The 20470-nt window shown below is 38.9% G+C and overlaps 1 protein-coding gene across 1 annotated transcript in view; it reads left to right on the top strand.

Annotated features, from left to right (window-relative positions):
• znf804a (zinc finger protein 804A) overlaps positions 1-20470 on the top strand; it is a 276800-nt gene that overhangs the window by 228769 nt on the left and 27561 nt on the right. Inside the window, exon 2 of the mRNA XM_072259769.1 lies at positions 1484-1627. Within this exon, the coding sequence (XP_072115870.1) occupies positions 1484-1627 (144 nt within the window). The remainder of the gene's footprint in view (positions 1-1483; positions 1628-20470) is intronic.

The following is a 20470-nucleotide window of genomic DNA, read 5'->3' as shown; positions in this document are numbered from 1 at the left end:
ACTGTAAGGGACCTACATTTGTCTTAACCAATCTTTTTCTTTTCACATATCTATAAAAGCTTTTATAGTCAGTTTTTTAAGTTCCCTGCCAACTTCTCTCATAATCTTTTTTCCCTTTCCTAATTAAGCCCTTTGTCCTCCTCTGCTGGACTCTGAATTTCTCCCAGTCTCAGATGTGCCGCTTTTTCTAGCTAATTTGTATGTTTCTTCTTTGGAATTGATACTATCCCTAATTTCCCTTGTCAGCCACGGGTGCACTACCTTCCCTGGTTTATTCTTTTGCTAAACTGGGATGAACAATTGTTGTAGTTCATCCATGTGATCTTTAAATGCTTGCCATTGCATATTCACCGTCAACCCTTTAAGTATCATTTGCCAGTCTATCTTAGCTAATTTACGTCTCATACCTTCAAAGTTACCCTTCTTTAAGTTCAGAACCTTTGTTACTGAATTAACTATATCACTCTCCATCTTAATGAAGAATTCCACCATATTATGGTCACTCTTACCCAAGGAGCCTTGCACAACAAGATTGCTAATTAACCCTTCCTCATTGCTCAATACCCAGTCTAGAATGGCCTTCTGTCTAGTTGGTTCCTCAACATGCTGGTTCAGAAAACTATCCCGCATACATTCCAAGAAATCCTCTTCCTCAGCATCTTTACCAATTTGGTTCACCCAATCTACATGTAGATTGAAGTCACCCATTATAACTGCTGTTCCTTTATTGCACACATTTCTAATTTCCTGTTTAATGCCATCCCCAACTTCACTACTACTGTTAGGTGGCCTGTACACAACTCCCACCAGCGTTTTCTGCCCCTTAGTGTTATGCAGCTCTACCCATATCGATTCCACATCCTCCCGGCTAATGTCCTTCCTTTCTATTGCATTAATCTCCTCTCTAACCAGCAGTATGCCTTCAAGGAAATGAATCTTGGGGTTGTATATGGTGACATTATACATACTTTGATGATAAGTTTACTTTGAACTTTGAACTTTATTTTAGTGTCTATTTCTTCTCGCTGATATTAAATTTTGGAAAGCTCAATGAATAAATAAATATATAAAAATATCACTGATTAATTTAGCATTTTTTTTTGTTCTGTGGAAAAATGGCTACCATTTAAACTGTACTAATAATATTAGACTTTTACAACTTGTTAGGTGAAGCACCGTGTTACATTAATTGAAGGTCCAATAACATTTAGACACACAGATCTGGAAATCTGGTTTGAGTTGAATAAACTTACTCTGAGTTTGTCACAAATAAAAGTGCCAACACTGGTAATTTGCAAGGCTAACAATGTATTTACAAATTTTAATGTTTGAAATTACTTACAGCTATTGCAGATTGAAATTTATGTACTAAGTCAGAATGTTAGAAGCTTAAGGCTGCCTAATTGTTGAATATTCTATTTTTTTCTGGAATATTTTGAATCTGATGTCATTTGTACTGACAGATTCTCTCATTTCTTCACAGGATTATGCTGAAAAGGAAAAAACAATAACAAAAGCTCTGGAAGATCTGAAAGCCAACTTCTACTGTGAACTGTGTGACAAACAATATTATAAACATCAGGAGTTCGATAACCACATAAACTCCTATGATCATGCTCACAAGCAGGTAAGGAAACAGGCCTTGCATTAGGAAATTTTGCACATATTTTAAATATTCCAACATATTCTCAATTAATAATTCATGTTCTAACAATATCAATATGCCTTTGATGCACTTATTAGGGTGGACACAGAAAATGGTGTTAAGATAAACTGCCTGTTTGTTTTATTAGGGTGATTAAGTGTATTATTACACAGTCCGCCTTGCATCAATGTAAACTGATTATGGATATGCAATTGAGCAATGACAGAAAGGAACAATGAATCAAACTAGCATCTGAGTCTCAAGTGCACTGAGACCCTTTTGAAGTATGTAATCTTCAGCATCTACCCTCTGCCATCAGATTTCTGAACAATCCACGAACCTACAAACAGTTCCTACTAGCTCCGCTCTGTAAACTTATTTCAATAGGACTTCCCATTCCCATCCCAATATCTCAGTCCATCCTTCACTAATGCCACAATGAGGTGACAATCAGGATGGAGGAGCAACACCTCATATTCCATACAAGCTGAAGGCATAAACATTCATTTCTTTAAATTTCCAGTAATTCCCACTCTCCCCATAATTCTTTTTCCAGTTCCCATTCTGGTTCCACTCTCACCCCTTTTTTTTCTCCTCACGTGCCCTTTCCCTCCCTTTGGTAGCCCTCCTCCTTCCCTTTCTCCCATGGTCCACTCTCCTCTCCTATCAGATTGCTTCTTCAGCTTTCACCTCCCAGTTTCTTACTTCGTCCCTCCCCCATGCACCCGTTCTCCCCCTCATCTGGTTCCACCTATCATCTGCCAACTTGTACTCCTTCCCCTCCCCGCATCTTCTTATTCTGCTATTTTTCCAGTTCTGATGAGAAGTCTTAGCTCAAAACGTTGACAGTTTATCCCCCTCTATACAGGCTGCCTGATGTGCTGAGTTCTTCCAGCACTTTCTGAGTGCTGCTTGGTACTTTGATCTCTTTTTGCACCACAGAAATAACTTTTAATATGGTTTATTATAACTTGGAGTAATTTTTTATGTCTTGCACTGTACTGCTGCTGCAAAACAACGAACTTCACAACATATGGGTGAGTCCAGAACCAGAGGCTGCAGTTTAAGAATAAGGGGTAGGCCATTTAGAACGGAGTTGAGGAAAAACTGTTTCACCCAGAGAGTGGTGGATATATGGAATGCTCTGCCCCAGAAGGCTGTGGAGGCCAGGTCTCTGGATGCTTTCAAGAAAGAGATGGATAGAGCTCTTAAAGATAGCGGAATCAAAGGTTATGGGGATAGTGCAGGAATTGGATACTGATTGTGGATGATCAGCCATGATCACAGTGAATGGCGGTGCCGGATCGAAGGGCCAAATGGCCTACTCCTGCATCTATTGTCTGTATGTCAATGATAATAAACCTGATTCTGATTCATATCATCAGCAGGTTAAAATCATGTGCAATGCTAGTCCAAGTAAGGAAAAGGTGATTTTAAAAAGAAAAGTGGCAGCCGAGAAATGTTTAATTAGAAAAAACTCATAAGCTGTTTTTCATGATGGTAGAAAGTATTCAAACCCATTTTCATCAAACAACATGAATATTATCATTTTATGTTGAAAGATAATTAGCTAATGTTTTAACTCATGTTTGGCAACTGTATTGATGGTTCCACTTGAAAATAGCTTTAATATTGTTGTATAACAATAAGTTCTTTTGAGGATTTTTGTCAAGGAAGAAGTCACACAATATTTACCATATTGAGAAGTATATCAATGACCACTCAAGAATGTATGTTCATACAAACTTAGAGACAATGCTATAAATCAAGTCAGTAAGCAAAATAAATATCAATGTATTGCCAAAGTTAATAAATGCTGCTTAATGTAAGACTCCAGCTCTACTACTTTTAGGTAGTAATGGCTAGCTAATAAAATCTAATTTCTTATTCATAACACAAGTCCTAAATTGTGGTTAAACCCGATCAATCCAAATTCTCTCTCTAATCAGAGCTGATCTCATTCTCGGATCATACCCAATTTTATTTAGTCACAACAGCATCTGTTATCCAGAAATAACCCATGCACATGCCAGTTGATATAAGCACCAGCAGACCTTATGAAGAAGAGTGTTTGAGTGCTTCTCAGCTCCTGCTGAGTAGTTCTTGCTACATGATCCATTGGTTTTAGAATGATTTTCCTCCCACTGTGCTATCTGATTACTGCGGTAGGACCAGATTTGATGGAATTTCAAGGTGATTGCAAGGTTATATAATATCACTAATCGTTATTCATTGTAAGTTTCCTTTCTGTTTGCACATTCACAGAGCAGCAATCTGACCACAATCACTCCCCAATGTGCCTCTTGTTCCTTATCTTCATAATATACTATCTTTGACTTAAAAGCATTTTATAATGCATTTTAGATTGACAAATTTGTGAAAATCAAAATATCAGCTTCCTCCAGTAATTTGTTTGCTTTCAAGAGGATACTACAAGCATTTTGCAAGAGCTTCCAAACAAATCCATCAGTATCACAATTGGAATTATTAATTTTCCTTATATTTCCCAGGAATCTAATTCTATCTTTTCCAATACAGGTATTTTTGACCCAAGTTCTTAAAGGATATAAGCCTGGAAATTATTGTTGATAACATCCATAGATGCTGTTACATCCAAACATTTGCTTATCATTTTAACATGGGTGTTAACCTATTTGTCTTTGTGAAATGCATGCAAAAATAACCACACAATTTATGAAACTTTGTAAACATGTAATATAATTATAGACTACTTGTCCAAGATATGAAAATTTGCATGAAACAGGAGCCTGTGTCTCAAAAACTGGGGTCACATACTGTATATTTAGAAAAGCTGAAAGTGTAACTGATAATAATAATGCTTTTTGCAATCATCTTAACTGTTTCATTTCAGTAATTCTCAATGTCATTTGTGATATGTATAAATATCATGTCAAAAGCCAATGAAGTATTTAAAATTGTCATAGTATTAGAATTTTGCAACAACAGTTTCAAATATTCTAACCAGTATTTAATTTTTTAAAAGGCAACCATTAAACTAAACAGAATCTAATTTTACAATCTTTTTTTTGTTGCTCTAATGCATAACAGCTCTAGCACAAAGAGTAAATGCCAGCTTTTCCCTATTCAACTGGGGATGATGCACCTGCGACCTCCAGTTACTATAAAAATATAGAATTAATGGTTAAATGGATAGTGTGTGTCACAGTATTGTGTTTAATGAGGAGGACAGGGAAAACAAGCCTGTTGAGATCTGCTCCTCTTAACACATCATCCAGAAACTTAGGGGACTGATGTCAACTGTAATGCAGAACTTAACTGTTTCTGTAAATTAAACAGAATCTCTCTAAACCATTGTACAGATTCACCTGGATTTTTCAAGATTGGGCATTAATAGGATTTATTCAGAATAGTAATCAGGCTTAAAATAACAATAAGGAAAGAAAAGATGAAGTATGAAGGTAAGATAGACAGTAATATAAAAGAGGATGCCCAAAGAGGGGCAAGAGTGGATATCAGACCTCTGGAAAGTGACGCTGGAGAGGTAGTTATGGGGCACAATGAAATGGGGGATGGAACTCAAAAACTACTTTGCATCAGTCTTCCAGAAGTCAGTCTTACCAGTACACCATAGATGTAAGAATGTCAGGGCGCAGAAGTGAATGTACTCACTATCACTAAGAAGAATGAACTTGGGGAGTTCAGGGGTCTGAAGGTAGATATGTCACCTCGACCAGATAGACTACAACCCGAGATTCTGAAAAAGATAGCTGATGAGACTGTGTAGGCATTAGTAATGGTCTTTCAAGAATCACTAGATTCTGGAATGGTTCTGGTGGACTGGAAAATTGCATTTGTCATCCTCTCTTTTTAAGAAAGGAGGGAATCAAAAGAAAGGAAATTATAGGCCAGTTGGCCTGACTTCAGTAGCTGAGAAGATGTCGGAGTCCATTATTAAGAGATGAGTTTTCAGTGTATATGTTAAAATATGCTGAAGTCAGCATTGATTCCTTGAGGGGAAATCTTGCCTGACATGTCTGTTGAAAATCTTTGAGGAAGTAACAGGCAGGTCAGACAAAGAAAAGTCAATAGATGTTGTCGGGTTTTCAGAAGGCCTTTGACAATGTGCCACCGTGAAACTGTTTAACAAGATAAGAGTCCATGGCATTACAAGAAAGATACTAGCATGGATAGAAGATTGTCTGACTGGCATGGCAGGAGACAAAGAGGGGAGTAAAGGAGGCCTTTTTTGGTTAGCTGCCAGTGACTAAGAGTGTTCTGCAGGGATCAGACTGCTTCTTTTTACGTTACATGTTAATGATTTGGATGACGGATTTGGTAGCTTTGTGGCCAAGTTTACAGACAAAACAGAGTGGGTGAGGGGCAGGTGGTGCTGAGGAAGCTGGGATTCTGCAGAAGGATTTAAACAGATCTGGAAAATGGGCAAAGGTGTGGCAGGTGGAATACAGTGCAGGAAGGTAAATGATCATGCACTTTGGTAGAAGGAAATGGGGAGCAAATTCAGGCATAATAGGTGAAAAGGGAGTCTTCATGCAGGATTCCCTAAAAGTTAACTTGTAGATTGAATCAGTAGTAAGGAAGGCAAATGCAATGTTAGCATTCATTTTGAGCGGACTGGAATATAAAAACAATTATGTAATGCTGATGCTTTAGAAGGCATTGGTCCGACTGCACATATAGAATTGTAGCAGTTTTTGGACACTTATCTAAGAAAGGATGCGCTGACATTGGAGAGTATCCAGAGAAGATTCATGAGAATGACCCTGAGACCGACTGGCACGTATGAAGCATGTTTGATGGCTCTCGACCTATACTCGCTGATGCTTAGGAAGAATGAGGGGTGATCTCATTGAAACCTATTGGATATTAAAAGGCCTAGAAAGAGTAGATGTTTCATATAGTAGGGTAGGGCATAGACTCAGAATAGAAAGACTTCCCTTTAGATGAGGAGGAATGTCTTTACCCAGTGGCTGGTGAATCTGTGGAATCTATTACCACAGACCATTGTGGAGGGTAAATCATTGGGTATGTTTAAGGCAGAGATTGATGGGTCCTTGATTAGTAAGGGCGTCAAAGGCTACGAGCGAAAGGCAGGAGAATAGGGTTGAGGTATAATAAATGAGCCATGATGGAATGGTCGAGTAGGCTCAATGGGCCAAATGGCCTAATTCTGCCCCTCTGTCTCATGGTCTTGGAGCTGAGACCTTCCCATTTTCCTGAAGGTAAATTGGTCATGGAAACTAGAAACTTTGGACCATTGTGTTAAACTTAGTGCGCGTGGCTGGGGACCCAGCTGACTTGAGCAGTGGTTGAAAAGCTTCAGCTAGAAGGTTGAAAGTGTAGGTTGTGGTAAAGGTGATGACTTGCAGTGGTCCTTTGCTGTCGGAGAGCTGCGACTCCTACCTCAGTACTCATCCAACCATCCACTTCAATACACAGGAAAAACTATTTAGTAAAATAGTAACGCAAACCATAATTGCAGTGATTTATCACTGTGTTCCATTTTGTCTGGGTTATTTGTCACATTTCTTCTGCCACTGGAGGTAGTAGTTCCATAGCTGCAAAACAATGACAGTGGAGGAAGTTTAACCCTTTTTCATCCTCTCCACACCTTGTCTTTCCTTGCTGGAACAATTATACATGTAGGACAGTCTTTGTTTCCTGAAAGCCCTGTTCCTATCCCCTATTATCCTGACTCCCATATTCTTCCCACGCTATCTAACATTAAAGCCTTCCAAGACTGTAGCAAAGGATTTTCAAACACAGGTGTAATTCTTACAAAATTAAACAACATACCAACGAGTTGCAGACTAACCAGAGCTCTGTCTCAGGAACTGAAGGATGAAGACTGAATTCTACTTCTTCTTTCTGTCACCCTGTTTTTTCTGTCATTTTTCTTGTCATTTCTAACAATCCCCATTGCTTTCTAACATTTATACTGTTGTGCTACTCATTGACATTATTTGCATGTGATGTTTTTCAGATATCTTTGCTGGGGCAAAGTAATTCACATAGATGGTCTAAAAGCTTCTGGGGACAGAAATCCCAGATATGCAAAAATAATGCTATGAGGGCTGACTCTCTGAATACACAAATCTCCCAACTATTGAGTTATCAGCTATACCTGTGGCCATGTTTGATATTCTAATTGCCAAAATTAGTGTGGTTTGATGCAGATCAATTAACATAAGCCCATTGTCTAACATCCATTAAAGTTGGGACTACAAGACTACATTGTTTACTTATTTACAAAAGAAGCTGAGTGAGGAATATTGGTTAGAAGTTTAACTTCGTCACAAACAACCCTGACTCTTTGGAAAGTCATGCTGCCGTGCTAGAAAGCTGAGCTTAGCAATAAGCCCTTTGGGCCTTAGAAAATCACATTATATGTGACTTGTCTGTAACAGTTGAACTTGTCCACAATATCTAACTCTGGCTGCCGAATAGCCTGGCCAATGTGGTATGTTCCTGGAGTAGCCAGTTTGGAAGGATTGAACAACATCAAAGTCTGATGTCATTGTAAACTTCCCCTGTTCTAGAAGTTCATTATGCAAATACTGGACTTCTTAGACATCCTCATCTACAAGCAAGGGGTCTTAAAAATGTTGACGTGGCATTGATGGGTGCGCAGAAAAAGCTTCAAGCTGTAACTGCATCTCCAGTAAATTACACTTGCAGAGATTGTGGGCAAGCAAACTGAGTATCAATAAGACATATATTGTTCTAGTTTATATGTGACTAAGAGTGAGAGAAAGCAATGCCTGATTAAACTGAACAACCTCCAGTTTCATTAATCTGGATGATTCTTACAACTTCTAATTCAGTTCCAATGAAGGGTCATTGACATGGATTGTCAACTGATTTTCGCTCTACAGATGGTGCTTAACTAGTTGAGATACTCTGATTTTATTCTGTTTTAATTCCAGTGCTATTTATTTTAGCATTATTGACAAATACTGACCAACCATTGCATTAACAATTCAACTGCCTGGATGCAAGGCAAAAAGAAACAAGTATCTTGCAGATACTCAGGATTTTAAAACATGCTTTCTCTAATACTCATGAGTTAAATCTGGAATACAACCAAAATAGTATTAGTAAGAGCTTTAATGCTTTAAAAACTTGAAGAATACACTTCAAACTGAATTGAGGCAGAGATATTCTGTCTGTCAGAGAAAAAAAAAATATGGACAAATAGCTGGAATTTATTCTTATTGAATAATATTAAGTAAAGTTGACCTTCCTTATTATGAAGAGGAACATTTCTACAAAATAAATGCGACTTTCTGCAGAGTTTTCTCTTACCAGCATAACATCAAGAGAACTTGAATGCAAACTGGAGAAAGAATCAGCATCCAATCTTAGTCATTTATCACTTATCCCATTGGGTTCTACGGATGTTCTAAAGTTATACAAGCTGGAACTACCTCATCAACACACTGCTGATTCTGTCCAAAAGGTACTTATCTGCAATGAATGCTCTCTGTTTACAAGACCACCATGTAAGAAAGCAGGAAACCTTTTCATCTGATCCATTCATTAAACTAAATCTTAGTATTTTCATCACATCAACTAATTGTATCCTCTCTTGTCTTATCCCACTGTAGGAAGAAATCCTTCCTGATATTAATCCTAAATTGAATTTCTACTGTGTCATAGTGCTGATGTCACAATTTTACCTTATTCAGTTAATATCTTTTCTCTTTCTGCAAGGTCCTCAGTCATCCATCCCTTGCAAGATTAAAACAGCTTTGTTTCTAGAAGCTTTCCCAGCCAACCCTGTGTTGTGCATTTCCTCCACTTTGTTCTTGTCAATACTATTCAGCCCATTATATCAAACTATCCAAAAAAGGGTCATATAATGTCGACATTATAAGTGCATCATATTTTAATAATTGCTGTTATAAAAAGCTGAACTACAATAATCATTAACAGAATATATTTGAATTCCCAGATGAAATTCTCCTTCACTTTTGCTGATTTTGCAATATTTGTATGCAATATATATAATTATCACTATTCCTTATAGACTTTAAACTGAAGTCTGTGATGGATATTCACTTTCCAAGGCCAGAGAGGCTTATTGCTAAACTTAGCTTTCCAGCACAGCTGTATGACCTTTCCAAAGAGTGAGAGACGTTGGTGATAAAGTTAAAGCTTTAACAAATATTCTTTTCTCAGCTCTTTGTTGTAAACAAAAACCAGTCCTGAGTTCTTACTGTAAATTGAAAGTAGCAATAAGTTTGAGGTTGGAAACAATGCATTACTATATAAAGTGACCAGGAGAATTATCTCCATTAACTAAATGCAAGACAATGGGGTGATGTCACTTAGCATTTCAAACACAGTCACAAGTTGGGATGTTTGTTGTTACGTACCTCGTAACTTGGTTGCCAAACCAGCAGAAAATGGATCACTCAGTTGGAGTCTGGATTACTAGAACTAAGAAAGTTTTATTAAAGAAACAAGCAACACAGTACTCTAATCAAAAAGATAATGAATGCAACAGTTCAGCAATGATAAACACACATGTGCACAGAATTAAGATAACAGGATCAATCAAGCTCTATCGTTGTCTAGGGGTAAATGACCAATTTCAAAGTGACGCAAAGTTCAGTCCAATTTAGTTCAGTTCGCAGTAATCGTTGCCGTGGCGATGGACAATGTGGGGGAAGGAGAGAGAGAACAAGAACGAATGATCATTCAAAACGGCTTCCACTCACAGACCTGCGATATTGCTCACAAGCAGCTTTCGGGCGAGTACTTTGTGATGTCACCTGAGGTCACCGACTGTGACCCCTCCTCCAGATGCGGTCGATCCTCTGCAGTGAACCTGGCACCCAAGCAAGGGTGGACACACACCGGGTTCCCGCTGATCGTACCTTTCCACCCTGTGCGTTTATGGCCTGGTTCCGCAACCAGCCTTCCAAACGACTCCCGCCGACTTGCGGGGGGGCACCGCTTTCAGGGTCTCGTTACCTTGTGGTGTCGTGTGTGTCCTGCCTCAGCGAACCTGTCCCTTTTTATCCCCCTGCTGGGGTATCGCCTGTCCATCACTTCAAACAGTTCAGGGTTCAAAGGGGGAGCCGATCTTGACAATACCCAGACTGATGGCTCCTTCATTAACATCTCCAAATGCTACTTCATTGTGTTCCTTATCTATCCATCCCCTGAGGACAGGTGGCAGACCAACTGCTGATGCCACTGGTGCTATCCCAGGCCAGCAAACATCTTAATTTATGTGTATTCTCGTCACATTGTGTACTCAGGGGAGCTCAGCCCTCACAGTATTAATTGTGGATGTTCGGGATCTCTGTGGCCAGAAGCTTTTAAGACCATCTTTGTGAATTAGTTTGTCCCAGCAAAGGTATCTGAAAATATCACAAGCAGATGATATCGTCTAGTAGAAAACAGTATAAATACAATGTTTAAGAATTGCTGGGAATAACAAGGTAAACAACAGAAAGATAGGATTACACAAATGAGAACTAGATTGTATTCCTCGAGCTTCAGTTTCTACAACAGATGACTCATTTGTCTGCAACTCATGATACGTTCTTCTAGTTTGTAAGAACTGTACCTGTGTTTTGAAATCCTTTGTAGTTCATAAGTCTTTTATAATTTGGAAATCTTCTATAAATTAGGAATATTCTGTGAGTGTTAAATAAGTGTTTAGAATTACTTGTCTGAATTTAAATGTGTATCATTAAAAATAACTGTGTATAAGCTACTTCGTTAGCTGGAAGTATCTCTCCTTTGGTAGGGAGGAGGGACCCACCACTCAAGCAGTGAGTATTGGTGTCTAAACCTCACTGCAGAAGCTAGACAGGGAAGTAAGCTAGTCCTTGAAGAATGGGTGGATACAATATAACCTCCCCATTGTGAGGGCATCCACAGATGTCTATATTAGACAGGCCTTAAAATCTTCTTTTGAGTTTGGGGTTTTGTGGACAGGGAACTCAATTCCATCACAAGCCTCAGTGCCTCCAAGTAGTGTGTTATTAAAGTTAATAATTTATAATAAGCAATCCAATGGAAGATCCAAGTAAGTGAAAATCAGAAATCCTGCAGACCTTGGAAATCTGAAATAAAAACAGAAAATGCTGGAAGTACTCAGCACGCCAGTCAGCATGAGGAGAAATCAATAGAATATCAGGTTGATGACCTTTTTCAGAACTCTGTGACATAACTTGGTTTCAGTTTATCTGTAGTGCTGGGATTAAGATACTAGGAAGCTTTTTTTGCAATTCGGCTCCTGAAAACTTACCTGCTGCAGACATTGTGATATAATGATAAGTATCAGCATCCAGCTTTTTGAACTTTTAATGATGATGTAGATTGTTGCCTTAAATTTTATTTTCTGTACTTTTCTTAAGAAATACTTTGTCAATTTTGCATCCTTTTTTGTTGTTGAAGTATTTTTCAACAACTTAGTGCTGAGGAACACTCCAACCAAACTTCTTCCTCAAGGTTGTTCCTATTTTCTCCATGAAAGTAGTTCACTTCACTGCTACCATCCTTACTGTCCCTGCTTGTTTCTGCTCCCTTCCTGCTTTCTTTTTCCCTTGTCAGTCCTGGGCTTTTCCTATTGTTTCTTTTAATTTCCTTTATTATTCCCATGCCCTCCTCCTTTGCTTCATCCAGGTAGTCTATCATCTTCCTATTCCACTCATCTGAACACACATTCAATTAAGAAACATCACCATAATTGATGCTCCAGGTCACAGAGACCTCACCAAGAACATGATTCCTGGTCATTGAGTTATTTAAGATTAATTTTCCTCCCTTTGACAGTTTATTTGTCTCCGTATCATCTTTTCTCCAATTATTTTATACAGGCTTCTAAATATGAATCACTGATGCACATCAAAAATTGTATGACGCCCGTGCCAGCTACAATTTGTGCTGATTCCACAGCAACTTTATCCCAAAATAAATGCCAAAATGAAAGGCAACGTGTGGCTGTTCACATTGGCCTTCCTATAAAAGTTTAGTATTTTCCTCTTTTTTTCCAGGCTGTCATAAGTGGCCCAATAAAATTTATAGTCAAAGTAATAAAAACACTGAATCACAAACCAAATAAAATGGACAGCAATATTGCAAGTACACCTGGAAGTTAGTTGTGTGATTTATTGATTACATTCACCTCTTTACAAGCACAAAACGTGAGTGGAATTTTATTGTATGTTGCCATACCTTGCCACTCTTTGTAACCAGCTCTAATTTATGGGTCATTTGGGAGAATTGTAAATCATTTGTGCTGGCACTGATATATAAATAAAAAGGATGAAAAAGGGAATCATATTTAGTCCTGGGCCTTTCATAACCCCAAACCATCCTGAAATACTGCCATTTGCTTTCAAAGTATACTCACTGTTATAATGTAGTAAACAAGGCCATTTCTTCAATGCAATAATGACCAGCTGATCTATTTCTATTATGTTGTTAGATGAATAAAACTTGACGCGGAGGCTGGCTTTATGTTTACAGTTGCTCTTTGAAATTGTGCTTACACAATCATTTCCATCCAGCTCAGAGGGCAGAGAGGGTTTCAATTTATTGCCTCAACCAAAATACTGAATCTCCAGTGGAGCCATGCACCCTCAATATGCCACAGGTCTGTTTAAGTCTCCAGAGTGAGGACTTAAATGCTCAACTTTCTGACCTAGGATGAGAAAGGCTACCAGCTGAGCCATGCCATGGAACAGAGAGAAAATATAATTGAGAGGTTTACCTTCAGTACTGATGATCAATTGTCTTGCTGTTTTCACTCAGCTGCTAATGTTTTTTTTATTCTGCAGTCTGCAGTCATGGATAGAAGACATTTAGAGGGATATGGGCCAAACATGGACAAATGTGGTTAGCATTGATGGGCATCTTGGTTGGCATGGATGGGTAGGGCCAAAAGGCTTGTTGCTGCACTGTATTACTCTATAACTATAAAGTTCAAATTCAATTCCTTTATTTATTTTATCTCATAATGCAATTTTTGGTTTTGTCCAATTGTCTTCCCTTTCTTCCCTCCCCATGAAGTGTACACCCATGGGAGAATCTCATCTGTCTTTTGTGTCTCTCATCACTATTCACCTTCAGGTCATCCTTCACAGTCAGAGAGATAGCAGAACCCAATCTAGCCCTCACTCATAATCTAGGCATAATCACACTTAGAGCACAAATGATCGACATAAATTGGGAGCAAGGCAGCCCGATCAATTATATTTTCACTAAATTGGATGCTGAGCAATTTATAATCTTTCCTAGCTGATGCAGATAACTTACCAGATTGCAAGAAAGACAAGTATAATCTTTCTTTTAACATCCATTAGGCAACACTTGAAGCCCTCATTTGAATTCAAGATCTAGGCACACTACTTAAATATCGAGGGGTTAATATGTTCCAGCAATTTAACACCAACTAGGTGTGGACTTAAATTTTTTCCATCCTTAATGGTGAATTGGTAAACTAATTGATTATTGTAACACACTGAACTACAGTAAAAAGCTTTGTTTTACATGCTATCTGTCAGGATCATTTCATTACAACAGTGCATTGAGATAGTAGAAGGGAAAACTATAACAGAATGCAGCTTGAAGAGGTACAGTTGCAGAGAGAGTGCAGTGCAGGCAGACAATACGGTAGAAGATGATAACAAGATTTGCTGTAAGGTCAAGAGACCATCTTATCTTACTGGGAGACCAATCAATAGTCTTATGGCAGAAGCTGACCCTTCAGCCTGGTGTTTTGTGCTTTTAGTTTGTTGTATCTTCTGCCCAATAGGAAGGGGAGAAAGTGAGTTGTCCAGGGTGGGGAGGGTCTTTGGTTAGCTAGCTGCTTTACAGAGGCAGGAGGAAGTGCGGCCAGAGTCCATTAATGGAAGGCTGCTTTTCACGATATGCTTGGCTGTATCCACAACTCTCTGTGCTTTCTTGCGATCAGAGAGAGAGCAGATTATTTATTTATTTAGAGATACAATGTGGAATTGGCACTTTTGGACATTGGAGCCACACCGCCGGCAACCCACTGATTTGACCTTAGCCTAATCATGGGACAATTTACAATAACTAGTTGCTAACTGTTACATCTTTGGACTGTGGGAGGAAACTAGAGCACCTGGAGGAAACAGGCACATTCCACAGGGAGGATGCACAAACTTCTTAAAAGAATGCTGGGATTGAATTCTGAACTCCGATGCCCAAACTGTAATAATGTTGCACTAATCACTGCAGTTGCCATATGTATCTAGATAGGATGTTTTCTATGGTCCATGAGGTTCAAAGAGGACATACTAAATTTCTTTAGCCTCCTGAGAAAGTAGAGATGTTGGTGAGCTTTCTTAGCTACGGCAACCCTGGTTGGAACAGGATAAGCTCTTGGTGATGTGGCTGTATTGGAACTTGAAGCTTTCAAACCTCTCAACCTCAGCACTGATGATATAAAAAAGAGTGTGTGCACAATCCCCTTTCTGAAGTCAACGACCAGCTCTTTTCTTCTGCTGAGATTGAGGGGAAGTTTGTTGTCATAAACCCATGTCACTAGGCTCTCTTTCTCTTTCCTCTACTTTGACTCATGATGAGTGCAGCTCCTTCAGCAGTCAAGAAGCTCAACACCAGTACAAGGCAGCCCACTTGATTAGTACCCCTTCCACAAGCATCCAATCCCTCCACCATCAAAGAACAATTGCAGCAGTGTGTACTATCTACAAGATGCACTGCAACAACACACTGAAGTTCCTAAAGCAGCACCTTTCAGACCCACGACCACTACCATCTAGAAGGACGAGTATAGCAGATATCTGGAACACCACCACTTGGAAATCCCCCTCCAAGTCACTCACCATCCTGACTTGCAAACATATCACCATTACTTAAATGTTGCTGGGTCAAGATCATGGAATTCCCTCCCTAACAGCACTGTGGGTGTACCTACACCCCAGGGACTGCAGTGGTTCAAGAAGACAGCTCCTCACCACCTTCTTAAGGGTAACTAGAGATGGGCAATAAATGCTGGTTTAGCTGGCGCGGCCCACATCCTGTAAGTGAATAAATAATAAAAAAAAATACCATTTGGGACTTGACCCAATATGGCTCTGTCATCTCCAAACTTGTAAATGGGGTTAAAGCAGAATCTGGCCACACAGTAGCGTTGAGGATAATTGTGTTGTTGCCTATCCTTACTGATTGCAGTCTACTGGCCTTGAAATCAAGGATCCATTTGCAAAGGGATGTGCCAAGTTTCAGGTCTGGGAGTTTGGAGTTGCTTGAAAGGATAGTATTGAACTATAATTTCAGCTTTTGGTTAAATAAACTAAGAAAGATAATAGAAAGATTCTGTCATTTTCAATCTTTGTCAATGATTTCATTCAAATATTATTGCAGGAGATTAATTCAGTGATTGTATTATCATTTTGACAAAGAAGACAGGGTTTTCTCAACTTTCTTAACATTCTTTTCCACCATATAAATGTTCTTCAACTGCTTAGAACATCCTGGAGCTTGATGGCTTATACATTCTGAAATGTGCATAGATTTCAATTGGCATTGCATTCCGACATCCATTATGATAAATAAACTCCTAATATAATTGAACCGTTCATTGATTTCATGTGCAATTACACATTCTCAGACACTTATGACCAGTGATACCATTTACTTCCTTACGTCGGTCTAGTTTAATTCAATCACCACAGATTTAATGATCCACTCTGAATGGAGGAACACAGCATATTGGACGTGGTTCTGTTCATTAGAAATGTTCAGATGAAATTTCAAATTAAATCAATTTGTCAGAAAGCACAATCTGCTTCTTAATGAGTTTTGATGATTTATGTACATAGGGCTATGCATCCATGAGTTACAGAAGGAATAAGGCTAAGGTTGGAATCACAGTTGTACAAAAACAGAATAAGTACTTGGTGTTAAATCTATCTTTAAATGAACAGAGATTATTCACTATACTTTCTTAAATATAAAATGAATTGGCATTGAGCCATGTGCTTCATTCCAATACTGTTAATTAAGGGCAGCCCAAAATAGGATAGATGCTGTCACTAGTGTTATGATGACATGTACAACATCACTTTTTCATTATTCAGGTTCCAGCTATTTAGTATAATGCCTCTGATTTAACACAGGAGTTGATGTGCTTGGTGTTCAGTTGTCTTGCATCCAGCTGCCTTCTGTCCACTTGTATAGGTTCCTTATTCATCACAACTCCCCGTCTGGCTCACATGATTTGTTATATTTCTTCCATATGTATGGGCACGACAATAAGAACAAAGTCTGCTCAATGTCTGAGGGATGGAGTTAGCAAAACTTTAACAACATCCATGGAATCTTTATGCTTTTGATTAAGTTAAATGTTTATTTCAGATAAGGCACAATCTTATCTATGTCTCTTTTGATTTGGAGTGACTATTCAACATCAAACCTTACTACTGTAGCATTACCTGATAACTAAACTTTTCCTTAGCTTTGCATTTCCAGATGTTGACCGTGTTCTCTCCTATGGCTCAAGCAGAGCCAGTTCCATTGTAATAGCAGTTCATAGATATATTCATTGGATTTACTTGGTCAGGAAGAATGACATAGATGTTAGTATTACAGGAAGTAACAGTTGTAATCCTCTATCTGTCAGTCAGAAGGATCAGTCAGCCCACCTCAGTATTCATATAGGGAATTTTCTCCAAGAATAGTTACATTTTTAAAAACTGGTAAGTTGTCCTTCCTAGGGCTTAGATTGCTATTTCAATAAGCTAATCAATGACTTACCCGTACTGTTAACTTCTTATGTTTCGCTAGGAGGCCTAGGTATTGTGTACTTCAATATATTGTGCTCTTATTTTGCTTTAGTTATGATTTTTTTTGTGGATAATGCATATCTTCCCATATTACAGTACATTCTACCTGATAACTTTGTGCCCATTCTCTTAACCTAGCGTGATCTTTATGCCAAATATTTGCTTCCTCCTCACAACTTTCTAATTCATCTACATGTTGTACAATTATTAGATTTGTCTCAGAACATTCCATCCCCTCATCTAAATCTTTGATGCAGATTTTAATAGAGAATGTTCTAGCTCTGATATCTGTGGTACCCACAAGTTGCTGATTGCAAGTCAGAAAATGGCCTATTTATTCTGCCTCTCAGTTTTCAATTAGTCACTTCCTTATGTGTGTTAATATGTTATCTCAGCTTCATGCCATAAAGGTTTGCAAGGCTTGGAAATCCAAATACACTACCTCTATTTGTTCCCCTTTATTTGTCTTGTTTGTCACATTTTAATGTACTTAAGCAAATTTGTAAAACATTCTTTCCGTTTCATGCAACCATGTTGATTAAGCTTGATGTTTTATGTGTTTGTAAATTGTCTGCTATCAGATCCTTAATCCTGCATTTTCTGAGTATCAAATGTTATACTACTTCCTGCTTTCTATCTCCTTCCTATCCTACATAAGCAATATTGAATTGAATTGGACTTTGTTACTTAGATCCTTCATATACATGAGGAGTAAAAATCTTTACATCTCCGTGTAAATGTGCTATTTAATTCATAATAAACAGTACTTACAACAGGACAGTCAGTATAACATAGAAATACAATTGTGTCAGCATGAGTTCATCAGTCTGATGGCCTGGTGGAAGAAGCTGTCCTGGAGCCTGTTCGTCCTGGCTTTTATGCTGCGGTACCGTTTCCCGGATAGTAGCAGCTGGAACAGATTGTGGTTGGGGTGACTCGGGTCCCCAATGATCCTTTGGACCCTTTTTACACACCTATCACTGTAAATGTCCTGAATAGTGAGAAGTTCACATCTATAGATGCGTTGGGCTGTCCACACCACTCTGCAGAATCCTGCGATTGAGGGAAGTGCAGTTCTCATAGCAGGCAGTGATGCAGCCAGTCAGGACGCTCTCAATTGTGCTCCTGTAGAAATTTCTTAGGATTTAGGGACTCATACCAAATTTCTTCAACTGTTTAAAGTGAAAGAGGCACTGTTGTGCCTTTTTCTCCACATAGCCAGTATGTACAGACCACATGGGATCCTCAGTGCTGTTTATACCGAGGAACTTAAGGCTGTTTACCCTCTCAACCCCAGATCAATTCATGTCAATATTGCTGAGACAAATGCAAGGGTCTGATATAAAGGGATTGGTCTGGAACAATTATACCATGTCTTTCTTTACAGATGCTACCTGAGTGTTTCCAGCATCTTCTGTCCCTCAAAGGAAAATTAAAGAGTATCTGACTTGACAAATTGTAGTTTCCCCAGACTGTGAAGTCTGGAAACCAGGATAACAGTCTCAAAAATAAGGAGACAGTCCTTGCCAGATCTTGCCCTTACCTCTTCCCCTCACCTCTTTACTCTTTCAATACACCTGAAATGTCAACTATCGATTTTCTTTATAGATGCTTTCTGACCTGCTGAATTCCTCCGGCAGTTTGCTTTTTTTTCTGCAGAGCCAGCATCTGCAGTCCCTTGTCTCTGCAGAACCAAAAAGATATGTGTTCACCCAGAGAGTCATGAATCTTTAAATTTTTCTGCCTAAAAGAGTTATGGAGGCTCAGTCATTGAGTAGATACAATACAAAAATCAATAGATTTTTGGATTTTAAGAGAAATGAGTTAGTGCCACTTTCCTGCACTGAGGTAAAAGATGAACCATTGATGTTATCAGATTGTGAAACAGGTAGAAGTGGTAAATTAGCCTTTCCTGCTTTTCTGTCTGATGCTCTTGAAATTCTTAATTCTCTCAATGTTGATTTCACAACCTCAACAAAAAGTTGCAGTTCTTGGGAATGACCAATTCTCTGGTCTGAGGAGAGTTGTGCAGCCAAACAAAGAGAAGACGAGACAGAATCTTCTGTCACATCCATCAGAAGACAATGTGACGGATCAGAGAATCCAGATGGTCTGTAACACACAGAGGGGGGCCACTCTCCATGCTGGACCTGATTACCAGCGCCTAGAACTGAGCAACGTTACCACTCACTGCCCGCCGCCCTCAGACGGAACTGTGGGCAATATTCTTTACTGCAGAGGAAAGGAATTTAAGCCAGGCTCCTGACACCCATGCTCTGAGCACAGAAGCAGAGGCAAATAAAGGTTGCTGTCAGCCCCCTGGCACAATGCATAGCCCAAGCAGATGATATTTTGAAAGCACAGCAGGGTATGTTCTTGTAAGGACTGATGGCATTAACATGAATCAGAATCAGAATCAGGTTTATTATCACCGGCATGTGACATGAAATCTGTTAACTTCGCAGCAGCAGTTCAATGCAATACATAATCTAGCAGAGAGAGAAAAAATAAATAAAATAAAAAATAATAAATAAACAAGTAAATCAATTATGTATATTGAATAGATTATTACAAAACGTGCAAAAACAGAAATACTGTATATTAAAAAAGTGAGGTAGTGTCCAAAGCTTCAATGTCCATTTAGGAATCGGATGGCAGAGGGGAAGAAGCTGTTCCTGAATCGCTGAGTGTGTGCCTTCAGGCTTCTGTATCTCCTACATGACGGTAACAGTGAGAAAAGGGCATGCCCTGGGTGCTGGAGGTCCTTAATAATGGACGCTGCCTTTCTGAGACACCGCTCCCTAAACTTGAAAGGAAGGTAGTGTAGCCAACGCTGTGAGGGAAGGAGAAAGCCAGAGGGGACAAAGTACCACTGTAGTTGTGTCAGTATTGATATGTCCATTGTCAGGCACTGGAACCTTTCCTACTGTTTCCTCTTAGGAGTATTTAGTCACAAGACATGAGGCCTGTCAGCCCAATGCTGGTTCAATTCTCTACTCCCACATACTTGCCTATAGACCTGCAGCTT

Source organism: Mobula birostris, chromosome 6, assembly GCF_030028105.1.
Source record: "Mobula birostris isolate sMobBir1 chromosome 6, sMobBir1.hap1, whole genome shotgun sequence".
Classification (NCBI taxonomy): domain Eukaryota; kingdom Metazoa; phylum Chordata; class Chondrichthyes; order Myliobatiformes; family Myliobatidae; genus Mobula; species Mobula birostris.
Note: the sequence above shows the minus strand (reverse complement) of the source record. Positions and strands in the feature narration are given on the sequence as shown.